Source organism: Tenrec ecaudatus, chromosome 6 (assembly GCF_050624435.1).
Source record: "Tenrec ecaudatus isolate mTenEca1 chromosome 6, mTenEca1.hap1, whole genome shotgun sequence".
In the NCBI taxonomy this organism is placed as follows: domain Eukaryota; kingdom Metazoa; phylum Chordata; class Mammalia; order Afrosoricida; family Tenrecidae; genus Tenrec; species Tenrec ecaudatus.
In genome coordinates, this window is record NC_134535.1 from 85,498,202 (window position 1) to 85,519,759 (window position 21,558).

General features: G+C 41.2%; 1 protein-coding gene and 3 non-coding genes across 10 annotated transcripts; all 4 read left to right on the forward strand.

Annotated features, from left to right (window-relative positions):
* The first annotated feature begins 1,288 nt into the window (after positions 1–1,288).
* On the forward strand, positions 1,289–20,443 carry KANSL2 (KAT8 regulatory NSL complex subunit 2). 7 transcript variants are annotated; one of them, XM_075551792.1, is made up of 10 exons: positions 1,289–1,336; positions 1,906–2,173; positions 2,944–3,122; positions 3,545–3,659; positions 4,154–4,317; positions 5,436–5,602; positions 6,968–7,064; positions 10,795–11,048; positions 18,879–18,998; positions 19,753–20,443. In XM_075551792.1, exons 2-10 carry the CDS (start codon positions 1,923–1,925, stop codon positions 19,873–19,875), a joined length of 1,470 nt encoding a protein of 489 aa, XP_075407907.1. In that variant the 5' UTR covers positions 1,289–1,336; positions 1,906–1,922; the 3' UTR covers positions 19,876–20,443. The 7 variants fall into 7 exon arrangements, with proteins under 7 accessions (XP_075407907.1, XP_075407909.1, XP_075407911.1 ...); XM_075551794.1 differs by having other exon boundaries at positions 1,290–1,336; positions 1,912–2,173; XM_075551796.1 differs by lacking the exon at positions 1,289–1,336 and adding an exon at positions 1,366–1,410 and having other exon boundaries at positions 1,915–2,173.
* On the forward strand, positions 7,173–7,308 carry LOC142452197 (small nucleolar RNA SNORA2/SNORA34 family). Its single transcript, XR_012785228.1, has one exon. It is a non-coding gene; the product is annotated as a small nucleolar RNA SNORA2/SNORA34 family (small nucleolar RNA).
* On the forward strand, positions 16,253–16,387 carry LOC142452202 (small nucleolar RNA SNORA2/SNORA34 family). Its single transcript, XR_012785231.1, has one exon. It is a non-coding gene; the product is annotated as a small nucleolar RNA SNORA2/SNORA34 family (small nucleolar RNA).
* LOC142452203 (small nucleolar RNA SNORA2/SNORA34 family) lies at positions 19,405–19,539 on the forward strand. The gene has a single exon (XR_012785232.1). It is a non-coding gene; the product is annotated as a small nucleolar RNA SNORA2/SNORA34 family (small nucleolar RNA).
* Positions 20,444–21,558: the final 1,115 nt, after the last annotated feature.

Here is a 21,558-nt window from a genome sequence, read left to right on the forward strand (position 1 = left end):
GAGAAATCAATCAGATTGATGAGTGTGGGAGGAAAATGCCTGTGGGGAAAGTCACCCCAGCCAATACCAGCCCCTGGCTGTGCCTACTGGTCTGGTAGGAAGCCTGGACGGAGGCTGTTCCCGTTTCAGGCTAATTCTTCTATGTGTCATTCCATAGTTCAATCATATCAAGCAGTATTGTACAATTGCTGCCACAATAAGCTTCCAAACGATCTTTTCCTCCTTGGACACCTTGACATCAGCTCCCTTTTACCTATCTTCTACCCCAGTTTAATTCTGTATCTTCTACCAGGTGTACTGAATTAATGCCCATCTTCAGACTCTTGGATTTTGGAATGGTCTCTTGTAGGAAATACTGCTGCTATGATTTCCTGGTGCAAATTTCCAATGTACAGGTTGGAGGGTTAGTGTTAAGATTGTAGTGGCCATTTAGGGCCACCCCTAAATGGGGTGGCATGAAGGGACACTAGCTAATGCTCCAAATTGGCCACACTTCAGCTAAGCAGGGAGTCCTAGTGTGCCCTCCAGCTCAACTGTTCCCCAGGGGTGGGGGTGGGCTTTCCCTTCCTGACCACAGCCAGAGGCCTGTGATTGAGGGCTGGCTCAAATTAGTCCTCTGGAACCCACCTATCTATAAAGTCGCTGGTGGGAGAGAGATCTGAGGACTACAACCTAGAAAACATTACTGTTACATGGGTCACTATGAGTTGAAATCGGAGGCATCTAATACCACCATCCCCTTATTACATAAAGACTCACACGACCATTCTGTTCTTTTTGTTATCCTACGAAATGGAGATGATATGGATTCGCAGAGCCATGGTTGCCCTGAAAATCAAGTGTTTGTTATTTCCCAGACTCACAGTAAACCCTCCAAAAATGGCTCTCACCAAATATATGTTCAGTAAATCTACTGAACAGCCGACAAGAGAACTTAAGGCCTTTTCCTGTACGCATCACACACAGGGACGTGCTAGCTTCTGTGTATCAGATTTTATTCACACGGCGAAGCAGTGTGAAGGGAACAGCAGCCTAGGACCATGGCGAGAAGCAGCACGCCACGAGGCGACTACGCATCCACTTCCGCTAACTGCCCCGCCTACTCGCGGGATTTCCTTCCGGCGCAGTGCGTCCCAGCCAGCCCAGCGCGCGTTTACCCAGCGCTCCGCCCGCCCAGACGTGATCAGCAGCTGCCCTCAGCCAATGGTGACGCAGCGTCCTAGGAGCCGCAGCCAATTAGCGTTTAGAGGCCCGGAAAGGCGAGGGCGGGGTTGGGAGAGCTTGCCGCAGCTAGCCCAGGGCGAGCGGCGCGGCGTTGCGCAGCGTGGCGGCAGAGGTAAGATGGCGTCGCTGCTTGTCCCGCGCCTTTGCAGTTAGGCTGCAGCTGCGGCCTCCGGATCCCCTTCAGAGGTGCTATTTCGCCTCACCCAGCGGCAGGCGCTTTCTCCTTTCTGCGGGCTCGCAGGGGCCAGATTCTCGTGTGTCTGGAGCCTCCGGACAAAATGGCGCTTGTCCTGGTGGCCGCTGAGGGGCAGGGCCCGGCCCGGAGTCCCAGGCGCGCCCGGACAAAAGGGTTGTGCAGGGAGGCGGGGCGTGGTCCTGCGGCATTGCTGCCTCGTGGCGTGCCTGCTGTCGCCTCTTGGCGCTGCTGCCCTGCTGTCCTGGATTTGCTTTCCGACGTGGTGGTCTGGGTGGGGTGGCGATGCGGGGAGAAGTTCTGGAGGCAAGAATCCCAAATGATTGAGGGGAGTCCGGAAGAAAAAGAACAGGGCCATCGGGGAATGACAGAGACTATCCTGCGAGGCCAACGTGGCTGTGCCCTGTGGGAACAACGGCTTGGGCTCAGTCTTGATGTTGAGGAGCTGGATATTTCGGGAAGGGTAAGGGCTTTCTGTCTTTTCTGAGTCTCAGCAGGTTTTGGCATGAACAGGATTCGGATTCACGTCTTGCCAACCAACCGGGGGAGGATCACTCCAGTGCCTAGGTCTCAGGAGCCCCTGTCGTGTGCTTTCACGCATCGCCCATGCTCGCAACCTCGCCTGGAGGGGCAGGAGTTTTGCATTAAGCATATTCTCGAAGACAAAAATGCACCCTTCAAGCAGTGTAGCTACATATCGACGAAGAATGGAAAAAGATGTCCCAGTGCCGCCCCCAAGCCTGAGAAGAAAGACGGGTACATGTCTTTAGATCTGGGCCTTCAGTTTTCAAATCGGAGGGAGGTAGAGGGGGCTGTGAACGTGAGGTTGTGAATCTATTGGAGAATTCGAAGTAAAAAACAAAGCAAAATAACACCCCCCACCCCCTCAACAAAACAAAAAACTGCCGAGAGGAGACCTGGGTTCTATTCCTGTCACCTTGGATGTTAGGCTCATTTGTTTTGGATCTTTGGTTTGTAAAAGAAGGGATTTTATTCTGAACCCTGGGGTCCCTGATTCTGAACTTTGCTACACAAAGTTGTGTAACTGCCTTTTTATCTGGGAGAGGCCTTGTTGGCCCTAAGAGTAAAGGTATCCAGTGATGCCAAACCTTATTCCCCACCCCCCAATTTTCAGTAAATAATTTTTGTATGTATCCCCCAGTTATAAAATTGACCCAGAGTCTATTGGCAGTGAATTGCTGTTAAATGGGTTGACTTCCAGAACCAATTTTGAAAGGTGAGAATGGATCCCAGGTTTGCTCTCCCTTAATGCCAGCATTTTTATGATTGGGATGGTTAGGGTAGATAGAGTAGTGGATTATGCTACCTACTTTCCTTTTTAGTAACAGAATGAGTTGACCTTAGGGCAAGTTTTTTTTTTTTTGATATATTGACCTATTTAGGAGTAGGTGTAATAGTGATTTTAATTTCCTAAAAACTTGAAAATCATTGGATTGATCATGAAAATCATTTGAATCTTTTCAAGCAGGCACCTGAGTGTACAGTGTTAATATTTGTCTCTATAGGGTATCCTTCTGTGCTGAACATGCCCGTAGGAATGCCATGGCACTTCAGGCCCAAATGAAAAAGTCTAACCCAGGGCCTATAGGTGAAACACTCTTGTGCCAGCTCAGCTCATATGCTAAGACAGAGCTGGGTTCTCAGACTCCTGAAAGTAGCCGCAGTGAAGCCAGCCGCATTCTGGGTAAGAGTCTTCTCTCCCCAAATGAAAAGGGAAGAAGACTATATTTATTTTGCTTTAATATGGTGCATGAAACAAATGATACTTGATAATACAATGTAGTTGTTGATTAATTGGAAATTGGTGAGAATTTCAGGTTGCTGTGTCCTTTGCCAGTTCTTTTGCATTTGAAGTAATGTGTGCTTAAAATTCGTTTGTGACATTTCTCTTCCTTGCATTGCTGTCTTTATGTTTAACAACTTGGCAATTTTAGGAAATGGGGATATTTTGGATTTGGCTTTTCTAGCTTTTGGAGAGGGCATGGTTAATTCAGATTACCTAAATTTAACTGGGGTAGATCTGTGTGTAATCTAGTATCTAGTCTTGTGTGGTGGAGTTAGAGAAGGGGGGATGTCTTAATTGTCCCTCTTCCTTCCTTGACTTAGATGAAGACAGTTGGAGTGATGGGGAGCAGGAACCCCTGACTGTGGATCAGACATGGAGGGGTGATCCTGACAGCGAAGCGGATAGTATAGACAGTGATCAAGAAGATCCTCTAAAGTAAGTTGCAACTCCACATATGGCTCTTGAATGCTTCATGTAATTCGAATGTGGTATATTGTACTGCACGTGGTCTTAATGGAGAAGTAACCTGGAATGGTTAGAATAATGGTCTTTCAAAAAGGAAGAATGATGGTTGATCTTAATGGATGACTACCTAGAATGGTCTAGTTTGTTAGCAGTATTAGCTTCGCTGTGTTAGGATTTGTCATCATCTTGCTTCAAGGCAGATTTTGATTATTTTTAAAGTCTTAAAGTTTGGAAAATTCCTTGAAGGGAGAAAAAGGAAATTTCTTGGACCTCTCGTTCGTCTAGTCTGAGGGTTTGTTTTTCTTTTCATCGCAACTTGAATTATAAAATGTCCTGTGAAAGCATTCCTGCTTAATAACATCTCAGTATTGAGTAAGACATCACATAACAGACTAAATCTGACCCCTCTTTTGTTTGGGCTTCGTTAAATTTTTTTTTAATGCTTTGCTGAATTCTCATTTTAGACATGCTGGTGTCTACACAGCAGAAGAAGTTGCCCTAATTATGCGTGAGAAACTAATTCGTTTGCAGTCTCTGTACATCGATCAGTTTAAAAGACTTCAGCATCTGCTCAAAGAGAAGAAACGCCGTTATTTACACAACCGCAAAGTGGAACATGAAGCACTAGGTAAGGTGTGTGGCAGTTGAAGCAAAGCTTATCCCTGGCCCAACTGGTGAATTTGGCAGTTGTTACATTTGTTTCTCCTTTTGTAAGGAGTTGTGCTGGAGGGACAAGTGTGCTTTTAAACTGTCCCACAGGGAGTAAATGGATTTCCCTGCTATTCCTTGATCATTTAGAGCAGCATTTTTTATTAAATAAATCATTTTATTGGGGCTCATACAACTCATATCACAATCCATACATACATCAATTGAGTAAAGCACTCTTATACATATGTTGCCCTCATCGTTCTCAAAATTCGCCTTCCACCTGGGTTCCTGGAATCATTTCATTTTCCTTTTTTCCTTCCCCCTCCTTCCCTGCTCCCCCCTCCCTCATGAACCCTTAATAATTTATAAATTATATTTTATCTTACACTGCCCGGCGTCTCCCACACCCACTTTCCTGTTGCCCATCCCCCAGAGAGGAGGTTACATGTAGATCCCCCAGATCGGTTCCCCCTTTCTACACCCCCTTCCCTTCTGGTGTCGCTACTCTCATCACTGGTCCTGAGGGGTTCATCTGTCCTAGATTCCCTGTGTTTCCAGATCCCTACTGCACCAGGTCTACAAGGTAGAATTGGGATCATGATAATTGGGGGGAGGAAGCGTTCAAGAATTAGAGGAAGGTTTTGAGTTTCATCATTGCTACACTGAACCCTGAGTGACTCATCTCCTCCCCACTACCCCTCTGCAAGGGATGTTCAGCTGTCTGCAGATGGGCATTGGGTCCCCATCACGCACTTCCCTCATTCACGGTGATGTGATCTTTTTTTTCCTTTACCTTTGTTGTTTGAAACCTGGTCCCCTTGGCCCTTCATGATCACCCGTGTTGGTGTGCTGCTTCCATGTGGGCTTTGTTGCTTCTGGGCTAGATGGCTGCTTGTTTACTTTTAAGTCCCCAGGCGCTATATCTCTCAATAGCCAGGCACCATCAGCCTTCTTCACCACACTTATGCACACATTCGTCTTCAGTGTTTATGTGATGAAGGTGATGACACAATGATGGTTTTTGTTCTTTGGTGTCTGTAGAGCAGCATTTTTTTTGGATGCGTAGCAGATATCTGGACTGTTGTGACCCTCTAGGTAGTAGCCTCCTGACTGGTCCAGAGGGACTTTTGGCTAAAGAACGTGAGAACTTAAAGCGACTTAAATGCCTTCGGCGATACCGCCAGCGCTACGGAGTTGAAGCCTTACTACACAGGCAGCTGAGGGAGCGAAGAATGCTGGCTACAGAAGGTGCCGCCCAACAGGTAATTTGTGTCTGTTTTTCTAAGGTTAAGGTACTTGTGCAAATACTTTAGTCTGTTTTGGTTCTCAAATCTGACTTGTGGGACTTGGAATATAATGAAAAAAGCACTTAAGAGCCATGTAGCTCACTGTTGACCAGTTCACAGGGCCTTAGTGTTCTCAGCTGTAAGTTGGGTGTTTGGAATTGGTTTCTCTCTTGGTTTAGAGACCCCTTAGATTAGAAACAGGTGTGGACTAAACCTAAGTTGTTTAGCAATCTCATTTTAGAAAGTGAGAATAGAGATAGAAGAATAGGGGCAATTGAATGTTAGAAAGTAAGGTTGATAGGAAACAGCCAAGTATTTTTTCTTTTTAAAAGTTACCGTATATACTTGAATATAAGCCTACCCGCGAATAAACCGAGGTACCCAATTTTTACCTGGGGAACCAGAAAAACTGATTGACTCGTGTATAAGCCTAGGTAGAAAATGTAGAAGCTATTGGTGAGTTTCAATAATCAAAACATGAAAATAAGATTACTAAAAATTGAGACATCAGTGGGGTAATGCATTTAAATAATTATCTGAAATAAAAAATAAAATACAAGTCATTTAACACTAGTAAAGTACGACAGTAGGTGGAAAAATAAGTTCAACAAAAACAAGTACCCTTAAGGTATCATAAGAGTACTATTCCCTGAGCTCAATCAGCAACCAAGCTAAAATGTAAAGAGTTACAATCCTTCAAAACTGGACTCATCATCATCTGTATCGCAATGCAGAGCTTCAGCTGGTGTGAGGTCATCATAGATGACGCTGTCCTCTGCTGTCATTTTCATACAAAGCGCAGTCTTCACTGCCATCCATAGCATTACTAATACTACATTTCTGGAAGGCACGTCGCACCATGTCTTCTGGAATGTCTTCCCATGCATCTCAAACCCACTTTGCTATTAACTCTGTCAGGCTTCATGAGATTTCCTCCTTTTGTTAGTTGGGCTTGACCACATGACATCCATTCATGCCACTGACCTGTGAATAAGCCGAATTCCAGTTTTTCAGCACATTTTTTGTGCTGAAAAAGTCGGCTTAAACACGAGTATATACCGTATTTAAAAAAAAAAGTTTAAGTCATGGTCCCTGCTTCAGGGAACATAGTTATATCCATTTTGGTTCATTATGTTTGTCAAGGCTATACATAAGTTAAAAAGGGTTCGCCTACTAAAAGACACATTTGTTTGGGAAATACTAGGCTGTAATGGGAGCTTTTACAACGTGGAGAGGTATTTTGAGTATTAAAGATAATAGGGTTATATAAACATACATACATATTCTGGTGTATATATATAATTATTTTTTCCCTGATGTATCTGTTTTTTTCCCTTTTAGGCCCACACGACTCGTTCCAGTCAGAGATGCTTGGCATTTGTGGATGATGTTCGTTGTTCCAATCAGTCTCTTCCAATGACCAGACATTGTCTTACCCGTATCTTTTTGATTTGCTTGCTTAAACTCTGATTTGCTTGTGAGAGTCAGGGCTGGTGGGAGTTTAAACTCGGGGCTAGTATGCTTAATCGAAGGCCTTTACTTTCCTTTGGCCCTGAATCAAGGCTGACAGTTTGATGGAGCTGTTGGCTTCAAGCAGGCGCCTAAAGAAATGTCTTCCTATGGTCTGTTGGCCATTTCAGAACTTGGAAATGTAATGGTCAATTCATTAGAAAGAAACATCTGAGTCACTAACTTGTGGATTGTTAATTGTGGTCTTAACCAGGATCCTTGAGTTTGAATTGGTTATTAGAATGATAATGCTTTTTGAATTTAATTACCAAGAAAATCACTGGGGGGGGGGGGGCTGTTTAAGCCTAAACCTGACAGGTGTGAATTGTGGCCCTGCTTTGAGTATTGCCCCTTTGTATGGCCAGCACCCTTGCTTGAATTTGTAAACTTCTTTCAAGTGAGAAAACATTTTAAAAAAACTTCTAAAATGAAAGACTTTTCTAATTTTCATTTGATTTGCCTTTGAATAGTTATAGTATCTCTTAATTCTGCTGAGAACTACATTTTCTATTGGATTTTGCAACGTTTTGAGTTTTCCATTGGATTGTAAAAGTGCATCTTTATTATGGACAATGATTGGGAAAGTTACTTTGATAGAAAAGACACTTCCTGATTAAATGTGATCTCCATTCTATGAAAGGCAGGCCTTTTGCTAGATTTCATTTGCCTTGCAAAAGATACCAAATGTTTGGAAAGTATTAAATGTATTTTCTTTAAGCTATTAAGTATTTTGTTAGCCTATTAATTACAACAAATGTCTGAAGGGATTATCTTTATAAATGCTTGTGCTGCATAAAAATTTTTAAGATGAAAAAAAATGTAAGATGTTCAAAATGCAAAGGGGCAAAAGATTAGATAGGAACATTTGAAAGATGAAAGGGGCTGATAGTGGAATCAATAAAGACATCTTTTTTTAAGACTCCATATGCTATATTTTTTATTTATTTTAATTTTTCAAATTAAAGGATCATTGTATTGGCTCTTAAAGCTCATATAACAATCCATACATCAATTGTATCAAGCATGTTTGTACATATATTGCCATCATTATCTTCTAAACATTTACTTTTTAAAAAATGAAGACATCTTAATGTGTAAATTTAACATTGTATAGATATTTAAGAATGTAAATTTTTAGATGTATGTGAGTTTTAAGAGTTGAGGGTCTGGTTGAGGGAATGCCCAAACATTTTGGAAAGCCATTTGATTTTATTCATATTCTTTGATGTAGTAATTCTACCTTTGGGGATTATTTTAAGGAGAAAATTAAATAGTCATATTTTTACATGGAAAATATTCAACTAAAGACAGTTTTCAAGATGAGCCAGTAGAGAAATAAATTAGCCTTATCAAAACTTGAGTGGCATAAGAAAACGTGATAGTGACAAAAGTAGGTGTTTTGTAGAGTATAATGGCTATTTTTATCTGTGTATAATTAAAACCTGGGAGGGAGGGAATGTAAAGAAGAAATATGAATGCATTCAGACGGTGGGATTCTGAGTCATTTTTCCCTCTGCTTTAAGCTTTTCAGATTCGTTTTAATGTGTCTGATGTACTTTTATAAGAATCCTCTAAATTATAGTTAGTAAGGAGTATTTTAGACATTTCTTATAATAGTGTACTCATCTTTTCAATAGGGTAATGATCTTTTGAAAAGCCGCGTTGGAAGTGAAGTGTACTGTGAAAAGAGAAGGGAAGTTTTGATTTTCCTTTTAAGATCTTTTTCCACTCCATAGTTGTCAAGTCACTTACCCTTCCTTAAGTCCGCACCCCAGGGAGAGATGCGACCGCCCTTGGTGACTGTAGTCTAATGGAGACAGACAGCCTGGACTGAGAGGGAAGGACGGACCCACACTCTAGTTGTAGGTCAGCCACTCCCTTCTCTTTGTCTCCGCCCGCCCACTGCAAAGAGGGTGGAGGAGGATGGGTGGGGAGGCTTTTCCCCCAGGATATTTTGGTATTAAATGAGAGACTTGTGGAACTCATTAGAATTCCATGAAAAAAAGTTCTGCCAGAATTGTTTATTGAGTGGGTTAGCATTTTAAATAGTAACAGTTTAAATAGTAATTTAAATAATTTAAAGCACAGGAGAGACTGCTTAGGTTTGTACCTGCAGGCCAAATTGTCACTAGATTCAAGCATATATTTCATTTGATCATTCAAGTCATTTACTTAGCACTGGTTGCTGTTCTTTTTAATTTTTTTTGGTCTGTTCTTTTAGAACAGTATTTGTGAACATTTCGCAGTGTCGGAAAACAGGGTTGGGGTGGGGCTTCTTGACTGACATTTATTGGAGAGAGAGAGGCCAGGAAGACTGCAACAATCCTGCAATATATACGATGACTCCCCATTTAAAAAGCTACTTGACATAAAATGTCAGCTCTTGGGTTGTTAATCCCTGTTTTTGAATCTGGCCATTACTAAGTATGCATAGAAATAACTAGAAATTGGCTTAACATTACAATGTTCATTAGATTTTTGAATATATAAAATAAAAGTTTTTAGTATTAAGATAGTTCATAATCAATAATCCTAAATAGAATTAAAGAAATTGTGCTTTTTGATTTAAAAATAAGTGTGTTTAAGATAGCATCTATTTTAGGGGGCATAACCATGTAAAATTAAGATATCAAGAAATGAGGACCCGTAAGTAAATGTGTTTTATAGAAATAATCTGAACTAGAAGTTTGTTAACTAATTATGATTTCAACTTTGATTCATTCTACAGATTTATGGAAACATAACCCTTCTCGGCTTCTACCCTTACTAGAAGTTAGAGAATTCCTGGAGTGATCTTGGAGTACTTTCTTTACATGAGGCCTCACAAGGAAAATTAATTATTTTCTTACTTTTCTCTTTAGGATCATATTAGAATGCCCCTGCACCTCCTGTTCAACAAAAAAGGAAAAAGCTTGAGAGTTTTTTTTCCTTGCAGGAGATAAGTTGTCTTTGAGCCGTTCTGACTTAGGGCGACCCCATATATGCCAGAATTGAACTGCTGCATTCGGTTTTCAGTGGCTAATGTGTTTGGGAAGTAGATTCGACAGACCTTTCTCTCGTGGTACCTCAGTCAATCTTCTGGTTAGCAGCTGAGTTAACTATTTGGACCAAGGGACTGCACAAGACAGGGTGCCTGCTGCAATCTTAGATAAACTTAATCAGGAAATCATATCTATGAAACAGTCCAAGAAGTTGCAAAACTGCTTAACAGCAGAAGCAACATTGTAGCTCTTGGAAGGCGGAGTAGGTAGGGACTACCTGGACTGTTTGCATTGCCATGATGTTTCTTCTGAGTAGGGATAGGTTTCTAGAAGAGTTAGTACTATTTGCTTATCACTATAGCGGTTCTCCTATACTTGACCCTCCTATGAGCGTACAGGATTAATGTCTTAAATTTAAATAACTAGGATTCCAAAATGGGATTTACTTAGATTACTTTTAGGACCAGGATTACACAGTAGCAAATGAAATTTATTTTGAGAAGTAATTTATAAATACTAACCGCTTTTGGTTTTCTTTATCTAATGTAACTAATGATTTTGCCTAAACCAGACCTTGGACTTTATATGGCAGACAAGTCCCAACTGTATAGCTTTGTGTATGTATTTTTTGTATCTCCGATAGATCTTGTTTTATTTCCCTTAACCATTTTTCTGCAGATATTTGTCAGGACACCAATCAGGTTCTCTTCAAATGCTGCCAGGGGTCTGAGGAGGTACCCTGCAACAAACCGGTTCCTGTAAGCCTCTCTGAGGATCCCTGCTGCCCACTGCATTTCCAGTTGCCTCCCCAGATGTATAAGCCCGAGCAGGTACTGTCTGTGCCAGACGATCTGGAAGCCGGCCCCATGGATCTGTACTTGAGTGCTGCTGAGCTTCAGCCCACTGAGAGTTTACCTCTGGAGTTCAGTGATGTAAGTTAGAGAAGCTCTGCTATGGGTAGCCCTTGAGACAGATTTTATTTATTTATTAGAAAAGGTTAGTCTAGTCTTTGCGGTCAGGTGACTGGTAACAAGGTTTATTTGTATACTTATATTTGTGTGATAAGTATCGTATTTACTCAAATATAAGCCGCCCCGAATATCAGCCAAGGCACCTAGTTTTATCACAAAAATTACATTAAAAATGTGCTAAAAAAAAAAACTCTGCTTATCCATGAGTATATGTGGAATATTTAGATTCTGTAACCCCTGACTTTCCGTGTTTTTTCCCCTTCCAAGAACTGATTAATATCTTTCCCTTAATTTTCTAATGCTGCTTTTTAAAAAAAATAATGCTGCTATTACAGTATCACAAATGAGTGACTTTAGCAAGTAAAGTTTTCTCATAGTTGGGGCTGGCAGTCTGAACTCAGGTCTCTTCTGTGCAATCTTTATGGGTCTTGGTATCTCTCTTCCCCCACCTCTCTTTCTCTCTCGCTTGTTTAATCTCAAAAGACGTGCACTCGACACATGGTACACTCATTTTCATCCTGCCTTGTAACCATATAATTTATAACCACAAGCTCAGAGGTTATGATTTATAATGCACGTTCCGGGCTGACACAACCAATATTTTGGGAGCGGACAAACTCAGTTTTCTTCCTAGCAGCAACTGGATATTGAGCCACTGAGCTTCGCTTCGGGTAGCAGCCCAAGCCCTCGCCCCCAGTGCCACCAGTGGTCCTTTCCCGGGCACTTAAACGCGTGAAATAAGAACGGGAAGCACTTGTTCTGATTTACCTACAGAGTCCACAGAAATAGAAGAGGGTTTGTTTGTATCTGAGACTGCCTGGAAAGGTCTTACTTGTAATATGTAACATACAGTATATTTGAGATAACATGTCATGGAGAAATTAGGTGGCAAGATTTAAAGTAGAAGCAAGTTTTGGGTGTCCTTAAGGGTACCTCAAGATGAGAGAGATACCAGGAAAGGGTTAGTTTGGGAGAAAATGGACATTAAGTCTTTTTTCTTGTTTGTAGACTCACAGGGCGTGGTTTTCATTTATAATAGTGCGATTTTTATTATAATCCTGTTAGAATTGCTTGTAAATAATTTTTCCACAAGTTCATACGGAAAATTATCGCAGTGCTTCCAAATCTTTTACTTATTTATTTAATTTTATTTTTTAATACATCAAGTTTTCTTTTAGTCATTTTATTGGGGGCTCACACAACTCATCACAATCCATACATACATCAATTGTGTAAGCACATTTGCACATTTGTTGCCATCATCAACCTCAAAACATTTCCTTTCTACTTGAGCTCTTGGTATCAGCTCCTCATTTTTTCCCCTCCCTCCACCCTTATGAACCCTTGATAATTAATAAATTATTATTTTGTCATATCTTACACTGTCTGATGTCTCCCTTCGTGCTTTCAAACCTTTTTAATAAGTTTATATTGAAGAGAATAAATGGTCTGAGATTGATAAGGTCAGGGTTTTTTTTAACCTATTGTCTTCATCTAATACTTGAAAATCCAGAGGTGGTATATATATATATAATTTTATTGGGGGCTTGTACAACTTGCCCTCATCATTCTCAAAATAATTGCTTTCTACTTGAGCCCTTGGTTTCAGCTCCTCATGGTTCCCCTCCCTCCCCGCTTCCCATTCCCTCATGAACCCTTGATAATTTATAAATTATTATTTTGTCATGTCTTACACTGTCCGACATCTCCCTTCACCCACTTTTCTGTTGTCCATCTCCCAGCGAGGAGGTTATATGTAGACCCTTGTAATCTGTTCCCCCTTTCTACCCTACCCTCCCTCCCCCTAGCACCAATCTCACCACTGGTTCTGAAGACATCTGTCCTGGATGCCCTGTGTTTCCAGTTCCTATCTGTACCAGTGTACATTCTCTGGTCTAGCCGGCTTTGTAAGGTAGAATTGGGATCATAATAGTGGGGGAGGAGGAAGCATTTAAGAACTAGAGGAAAGTTGTATGTATTGCTACACTGCACCCTGACTGGCTCATCTCCCCGTGACCCTTCTCTAAGGGGGTGTCCAGTTGCCTACAGATGGATTTTGGGTCCCCAATCTGCAGTCCCCTTCATTTACAATGATAGGATTTTTATTCTTTGATGCCTGTTACCTGATCCCTTTGACATCTTGTGATCACATAGGTTGGTGTGCTTCTTCCATGTGGGCTTTGTTGCCTCTTAGCTAGGTGACCGCTTGTTTACTTTCAAGCCTTTAAGACCCCAGACACTATATCTTTTGATAGCTGGGCACCACCAGCTTTCATCACCACATTTGCTTATGCTTTTTTTTTTTTTTTACAAAACTTGGTAACATGAGTAACAGTATAGGCTGTGCTAGCCTAATTAGAGCATTACATTTTCTTTAAGTACTAATATGCATGTGTATAAATTAAAGCCACATGTTTTGTACTCTACATACTATGTAAGTTATTAACTTTTTCAAGTTCTTGAGTTATTGACTACTTGGTACATAATAAAGTTTTTCACTTTTACTGTCACCTTTCAATTGCTATTTTTCCACAAAACATTGATAATCCTGGTTTTAAGAAATGATGGTTCTAACATTCAGGCATTATTACGTTAAAAGTTTACTTGTCTATGTAGAAATTACTGTGTAAGGGAATCCAGGGTGGATGATACCTTCAGGACCAGAGGTGTGTGTGGTGATACAGGGAGGGTAGAGGGGGTTGGAAAGAGGGAGCCGATTACAAGGATCTACATGTGACCTCCACCCTGGGGGACAGACAACAGAAAAATGGATGAAGGGAGACGTCGGACAGGGCAAGATATGACAAAATAATATTATAAATTATCAAGGGTTCATGAGGGAGGGGGTGGAGAGGGAGGGGTAAAACTGAGGACCTGATGCCAGCGGCTTAAGTGGAAGGCAATTTTTTTTGCTTGTAGTTAGTTCAAGGATCGTTTGTTGGCTTTTAGGAGTGCTTTACAGTCCAATCTGTTGTGGCACCTCGCCCTGGCCCCAACGTCCACCTTCAGTATTCCCTGGGGACCTTGCCGCTCCATTCCCTTGCTGTTCCGCAAAGGGCTCAAGTGGAGAGCAAATGCTTTGAAAATGATGAGGGCAATGAATGTGCACATGTGCTTTACACAATTGTATGTATGGATTGTGATGAGTTGTATGAGCCCCTAATAAAAAAAAAGTACAATTAAATGTATCCTTTTCAAAAAAAAAGAGAAATTACTGTGTAATTGTCTCTGGAGACTGAACAAAATGTTAGATTTTGAGATGAAATTTTGATTGTAGGTTGTTTGATGACATTTATTTGTTAGTTGGTGGCATGAATTTTTCAAAGTAGAAGGTTCTGAGTAGTAATCTTATTTGAGAACTCAATGTTTTAAAGTGAACCTTTGGTAAGAGGTTTAAAAATGCAAAACAACCAGCTGTTTGTATTTGATCATTGATTTTGTTCATATTAATATACTTTTATTAATCATATTTTTCCTAAAAGTAATAATTTTTATCTTCCATTAATCTTTGGGGGAGGGTTACAAAAATCTTTTTTTTTTGAAGGACTAGTTTTATTATGTACAAAAACCAGCCATGCACAAGCTAGCCCAACAAAAATCTTTTAAAAGTACCAAAATGAAAGTTGATATATTTGCTAGTATAAGATTTTGCTAGGAAAAACCTTTCTGAATTATGTATCATTTTATGTGTGGGAAGACCAAGTATCAGATACTAACAGAAGGAGGAAAGACTCCATCCAGCCTTCCATTCTGGAGATGCTATATTTGCATGTTTCTTGTATTTCAATCTCAAGAGGTTGGCAAACAGCAATTTCATACCTTAGTCTAACTACTTTGATGCCCCCTCCGCTTTTCCCCTTCCTCCAGAGCCCCTTCTTTCATATGTTTTAATCTGTTTTTGAGATCAAACAAATTCTGTATCCTGATCTTTAGCCTCTAGGTATTGTTGTTAACATTTAGGCATTTTAGCTGATTCGTTGTTTTAGAGACCTTTCTCATGGTTTAATTTTTGTATCATCAACATTATATGAGAAGTATTTTTCTGTTCCATTTGCCTTTGGAAACATTTTCACTCCAATGTCATCTTGAAACTTGGATCTCATGCTTCACTGTTTTTTAAATGTTCTACTTTTAATCCTAGTTACTGATAAGGTAATTGTGCTTATTAACTTCAGAAAATCGAGTTCAGAACCTTCTCTTGAGGTAGCACTGATTTTTGTAGATGCAGGTTTCTTCTCATTTGAAAGCTTTTCATTTGCTTTTACAAAAGACCCACATGAGTCCCTGTTGTCACTAACTGCAGGCACACAGAAGAGGATTTTTGCTGTCGTGGAAAGTGAACCGAGTTTAGCATGGATCTGGCAGGAGCTCTTAGAGAAGCCACATGTGGAGCAGTGAGATTGGTGCTGCAAAGCCCCCTGGGAACTACACTCAGCATCAAACTGTTGTAGCTTTGACCTGTGCTTGCAGCACGCATTTTAAAAATCTGATTTGGTGAGCTTTGGTGGATTGAGTTTTGGGCATGGGAAAGCACAAATTTTTTTCCGTGTAAATTGATGGTAATTGCTGCTTTTCTTTTCACCATAATGACTTACAAAAGGTTTAAACTCTATATACTTTTATGTAGCAGGGGAAGTGGTAGTACAGACATCAGGGAGAGCTGCTGGATCCCTTGGCTTTTCTGCATAATTTGAGTCTAGTAAATTCTTCAATTACCCTGAAGACGAGGTGGCACTTCTCATTTTTGGTGGGGAGAAAGAACACTGAAGAAAGAAAGGATAACGAATGGAGCTTTCAAAGTATAGAGCCAAGTTACTTTCATGAAGCCAAATTACTGGAGACAACTTCAGAAAAAGTAGAGCGGGAGTCGGCTCCTGACCTTGGTGGCTGAGGTGGTTATTTGCTAGTATGCTAACAATGAGGTCAGCAGTTCAAAGCCACCAGCTGCTGCTCAGGAGAAAGATGAGGCTTTCTTCTGTAAAGAATTACAGTCTCAGAAACCCAAGGGGCAGTTCGACTCTGCTTTATAAGGACCCCCATGAGTTAGAATTGGCTACATGGTAGTGAGTGTGTGTTTTGCTGGGGTGGGGGTGGGGAGTGTAGCATCAGGTTCTTAGAAAGCAGTTGGCAGAAGATTGGATGTTTGTGTGACCTTTGCGGTGCCTAAGGCCCTGAATCAAGACCAATGGTTTGCAGTAGCTTTTGGTTTCAAACAAGAGCCAAGAGCCATGTCTTCCCATGGTCTGTTGGCTATTCCGTACCCCAGAGGGGAGTGGCCAGTTCATTTAGAGGAAACATAGTCTATAGAATAAATGCCTTTTTGTTTAATTTTAAAATCATTTTATTGAGAGCTCTTATAATGCTTATTACAATCCATACATCAACTGTATCAGGTATATGTTGCCATCCTTTTCTAGACAGTTACTGTATATACTTGAGTATAAGCTGAGTTTTTCAGCACATTTAAATACAGTTTTGTAAAATTAGTGCCTCGGTTAATATTCGGGTTGGCTTATACTTGGGTATATACACGGTACTTTCTATTGAACCTTTGGTATCGGCTCCTTTTTTTCCCCTGACCCCCTCGTGACCCCTCAATAGATTATAAATTATTATTTTTATGTCTCACACCAACCTCTGTCTCCCCCCCCCCCCATAGTTTCTGTTCTTTCCCCTGGAGGGGTGTGTGTGCGCTTGTGGATTGATCGTTCCCCCTTATTCCCCTTAACCCTGCCCATCTGGTATCTGTTTCCATTCCTCCTCCTGGGTTGTGTGTGTCCTGAGCTCTTATCTCTGTATCTACAGCTGTTTACGTCTGAAGTGAAAGCCATCACTAGGGTTGTGATGGGGCTGAGGAAGCCTCAAGGAACAAGAGGAATATTGTGTGCGTCATCGGTGCTTTACTGCACCCTGGTTTACTCATCCCTTCCCTGTGACCCCTCTGTGGGGAATTTTTTTTGAATTATAGAGTAACTCACAGAAAAATGAAGCAGAATATATAGAGTTCTCATACACCTTTCTCCTCCCTTGGGATTTTAGTAGGTTGAAGAATCAGACTTACTGGGTAAAGGGACTTAAACACAATTATGCTTTTAATTTCATAACTAGTCAGAAATTTAAAAAATCATTTTACTAGGGGCTTATACAACTCATCACAATCCATACATACATCAATTGTGTAAAGCACATTTGTACATTCATTGCCCTCATCATTCTCAAAAAGCTAGTCAGAAGAATTTGAGTTGTCCTCCTACCTTCCATTTGCTAAAGCTTTCTTGTTTTATGACTATTGGGGCATTGATTTAAGCAGTTTCACATTGTCGGATTTTAAAGCAGTTCATTTCCTCAGCTTTGTATTTGAGCTGCTTGTTAGAGTCACCCAGAGAAGCACTGCAAGTCAGCAATGCTAAGACTTGATGGTCTTTTTCTTTTTGAATTGGGAGATCTTACAGCTCAATTGTATCAAGCACATTTGTACGTTATGTTGCCATCATCTCAAAAATATTTTCTACTTGAGCATCTGGTATCCCCCTCCCTCATGATCCCTTGGTAATTTAGAAATTATTATTTTCATGTCTTACACTGCCTACTGTCCCCCCCCCCCAACACCTTTCCCCTCCCTCCTGGTATCACTACTCCCATTACTGTTCCTGAGGGGCTTATCTGTCCTTGATTCTGTGTGCCAAGAGTTCTTAACTGTACCAGTGTACATGATCCAGTCTATCCGGATTTGTAAGGTTAGAACTGGGGTCATGATAGTTAGATGGGGAGGAAACATTAAAGAACTAGAGAAATATGTGTTTTATAGGTGCTATACTGCACTTGGTTTGTCCCTTGTGACCCCTCTTTGAGGGGACGTCCAATTGTCTACAGATGGAGTTTGGGTCTCCACTCTGACACCCCCCCCCCACTCATTTGCACCAGTATGATTGATTTGGGCCTTCTGATGCCTGATAGTTGATCATGTTGACACTTTGTGATCACACAGGCTGATATGCTTCTTCTTTGTGGGCTTTGTTGCTTCCCTGCTAGATGAGTGCTTGTTTAACTTCAAGCCTTTAAGACCCCAGGTGATAAGTCTTTTAATAGCTGGGCTCCATCAACTTTCTTCACGTTAGCTTATGCGCCCGTTTTGTCTTCAGCATCTTATAGGAAAGGTGAGCACCACAGAATGTCAGGGTAGTGGAACCAAGTGTTGTGTTGAGGGAAGATTTGAGTAGAGGCCCAATGTCCATCTGCTATCTTTAATACTTAACCTACAAGGATATGTACATAGACCTCATTGTTATATATCAGTATATATACAAGGCCTATATTTGTACCTCTGAATGCCATTGATTTTCAAAGCATTTCATCCCCTTGCTTTATTTTCCACTTGACCATTAATTGAGATTTTTGATGGTTGGGAAAGTATGTTCTGTAGTTTGTTTGCAGTTCATTTGGAGAGAGAGCGAATACAGCTTAACTGAGATTTTGATGAACTGCTCTTTTTACTGGTGAATCTACAGGTGGACGAGAGTTAGCCTTGGAAGTGTATACCCTCTTTAAAAAGCCATCAGAGTGGTCTGTGCTGAGTTCTATACTTAGCCACAAAATTCAGAGTGCTTCTGGATCTTGTCTGTCTCTTGGACATGGTGGGAGAGTACACACACACACACACACACACACACACACACACACACACATGAAAGGTAGGCGTGGGGGGAGTACGTGAAGGTTTTCTAGGGGAAAAAGCCCATTCGTAGTGTTTCCCTTGGTATTGCTGATAGGCATTTCTCTCTCTTCTCCTAGGACTTGGATGTTGTGGGTGACGGAATGCAGTGCCCTCCTTCACCTTTGCTTTTTGATCCTTCACTGACCCTTGAAGATCATTCAATGAAAGAAATTGCTGAAGGCACAGTGGATATCTTGGCAAGTGAAGAACATACCCTAGCCAGGCTTCCCTCATGTAGTGGCCCAACCAGGCAGAGGTTGACTGCTGGTTACAGTGAATGCCAAGGAGTGAGGGGGTCATCATAAGTAGAGTGTAGAGATGCCCAGATGACTTTTTCTCAGTGATACTGTGTAAGGAAGGTACATTAAAAATCGCATTTCCCACCCCTTGAATTTTTGGTTCTCCAGGTCTCCAGATGGCCCACAAGGAACACCTTACGACTTCTCATGTCCCAGAGTACATATTTACGTAGAAAAAAATTAAGGCAAGGAATTCAGTTAAATTGTTTTTCAGTGGGGAGCTCAGCACTTGACTCTTTCTTGTAGATTAGGGCAAGTGGTGTGATTTGGGTTCCTTCTCTGAACTCTGGGTCAGGTACTTGTGCTGGCCCTGACTGAAGACTAGCAGTTGCATATAGCTGTTGGTTTCAAGCAGAGGCCCAGAGGATTCTCTTCTGGTGGTCTTTGGCAATTCTGGAACTTCAGCCAAGAATGGCCATTTCCTTTGGAAGAAACATCCCCCAGTTCTCCCTCCAGGTCGGAGAGTCTCAGGAGTGATCCAAGTAATGGGGTCTAACAAAGCTTGAGGGACAAGGATTGCTAAATGTGAGGCAACTGCCCAGAGTCATTTTCTTCTGTCTTGTTGCCTTCTAAAGTGAGTATTAGGAGTGATTTCGTGCTTTCAGCTACAGTGAGTGAATTTTTAAAGAAGTGTTTGTATTTCTTTTACTAGGGCCAGATGCAGATGGATGTAGATGGATGCAGAGCCCAGGGATCCCGGCATTTTGAGCGACCCCTTGCGCTGTTACCTCACGCTGGAATGACTACTGCAAATGGGAAAGAGGAACCCAGTTGATTGTTTTGGGAACTGCTTGACTTGTAGGATTTAAAGTTCCCATTTGCAAACAAATATTTCTGTCACTAAACAAGGGTAACTTTCTTTTACTTCTGGATTATCTCATACTATTGTTATGACCGGTTTTGGGGGAATGGACCAATACTGACGGAAAGTTACGGGATTTAGTAAATACTGGGCTGGGCCTAAGGGGAAAGGGACTTCTCTGTAAAGGGATGTTCACATCATGGACGTGGAAATCTATACAGGTCATTTAGGTGGAAACTGTCCAAGTGGTGGCCTAGGATGTTGGTATAATACTCAGTGTCTGGTTGTCTGTTCCACAGCTGATATTTAAGGTTTTCTTGTCACCTAATTAGCCATTGTGAACCCCCTTCTACCTGTGTACTCCACCTGTGTCCTTTGAGAAAATTTCCCTTAGGACCGGATCTACATATTTTTGCTTCTAATCTATGTAAATTTCTGTAGTGGTTATCTTATGTAATATACAATAAAATGTGTTGTATATAGTTTATATTAAATGTTAAAATATTATGAAAATGTTAAATAATCAGCTGAATGGAATGCATATTTTGCATTTGTGTCTTTTTTTGGGTAGAAGTAAGATGTCTTGGAATAATTTCTAATGGGAAAGGGATAACTATCCCAAGAAAATAAAATTGTGGTAAATTTTCTTTTGGTTTTGGGGACAGTACAAATCATATAGTACCAGTTCCAAATAGCTTCCTTTTGGAAAAGTTCTGTTTTCCCCAAGGCTCCCCCCACAACCTATTCTGCGAATATCTGATTGTCATTTCAGTATCCTCTAGGGATAAGATTAGACAAAACATTCAGAGCAATTGGGCCTGGTACTGAATCCTGTATACATAAGTTGTTGCTGCTAAACTTCAAGATTTGCTGCTGAAGTTGTAGTTGAATTGGATTCTCAACTGTGGGCCCTGGCAAAGATTGCATGCCCTTTTGGGTCCAGGACATTTAAGTCTGCAGAGCCCACAGTTGGGAGATGAGTAGCACAAGATAACTTGGAGGATCTTCAGGCTACTGTTTCTATCCCTTGGTTCCTGGATCTATTTGTTTTTCCCAGTGTACTTAACATTATATGGGAGTCTTTTGGAAAAAAAACCTTCTTGGGGTTTTTTACAGCTCTCATAACATTGTATACACCAATTGTATCACACCTATTTATACATATGTTGCCATCAATTCCAAAATATTTTCTATTTGAGCCCTTGGTATAAGCTCCAATACCTCTCTTATGAATCCTTGATCAGTTATATGTTGTTATTTTGTATCTTACACTGTCCGTTGTCTCTGTTTTCCCACATTTCTGTTATTCGCCCCTTTGGCGGTGGTGGAGGGGCTGGTGATATTTCCAACCTTGTCATGGCGCACCCCTTTTCCCCTTCACTCCTCAACCATCCCTCCTCCCTCATGATATTGCTGCTCCCATTACTGTTCTGAGGGGTTTATCTGTCCTGAATTCCATGGCATATAGAAGTCTGATTTAGTGTATGAACACATTGCAAACTATTTCCTCATTGTTGGTACTTAAGTTTTGGACCCTTACCCTGTTGAGGTGCTTTCGCCTGTCGGCTGCGAGCTGATTTGTGTGAACTCCCTGTGGCGTCTCCTGTGTGGCACTAGCTAAAGCACAGGTGGGAAAGGTAAGCCTGTCTTAAGGGA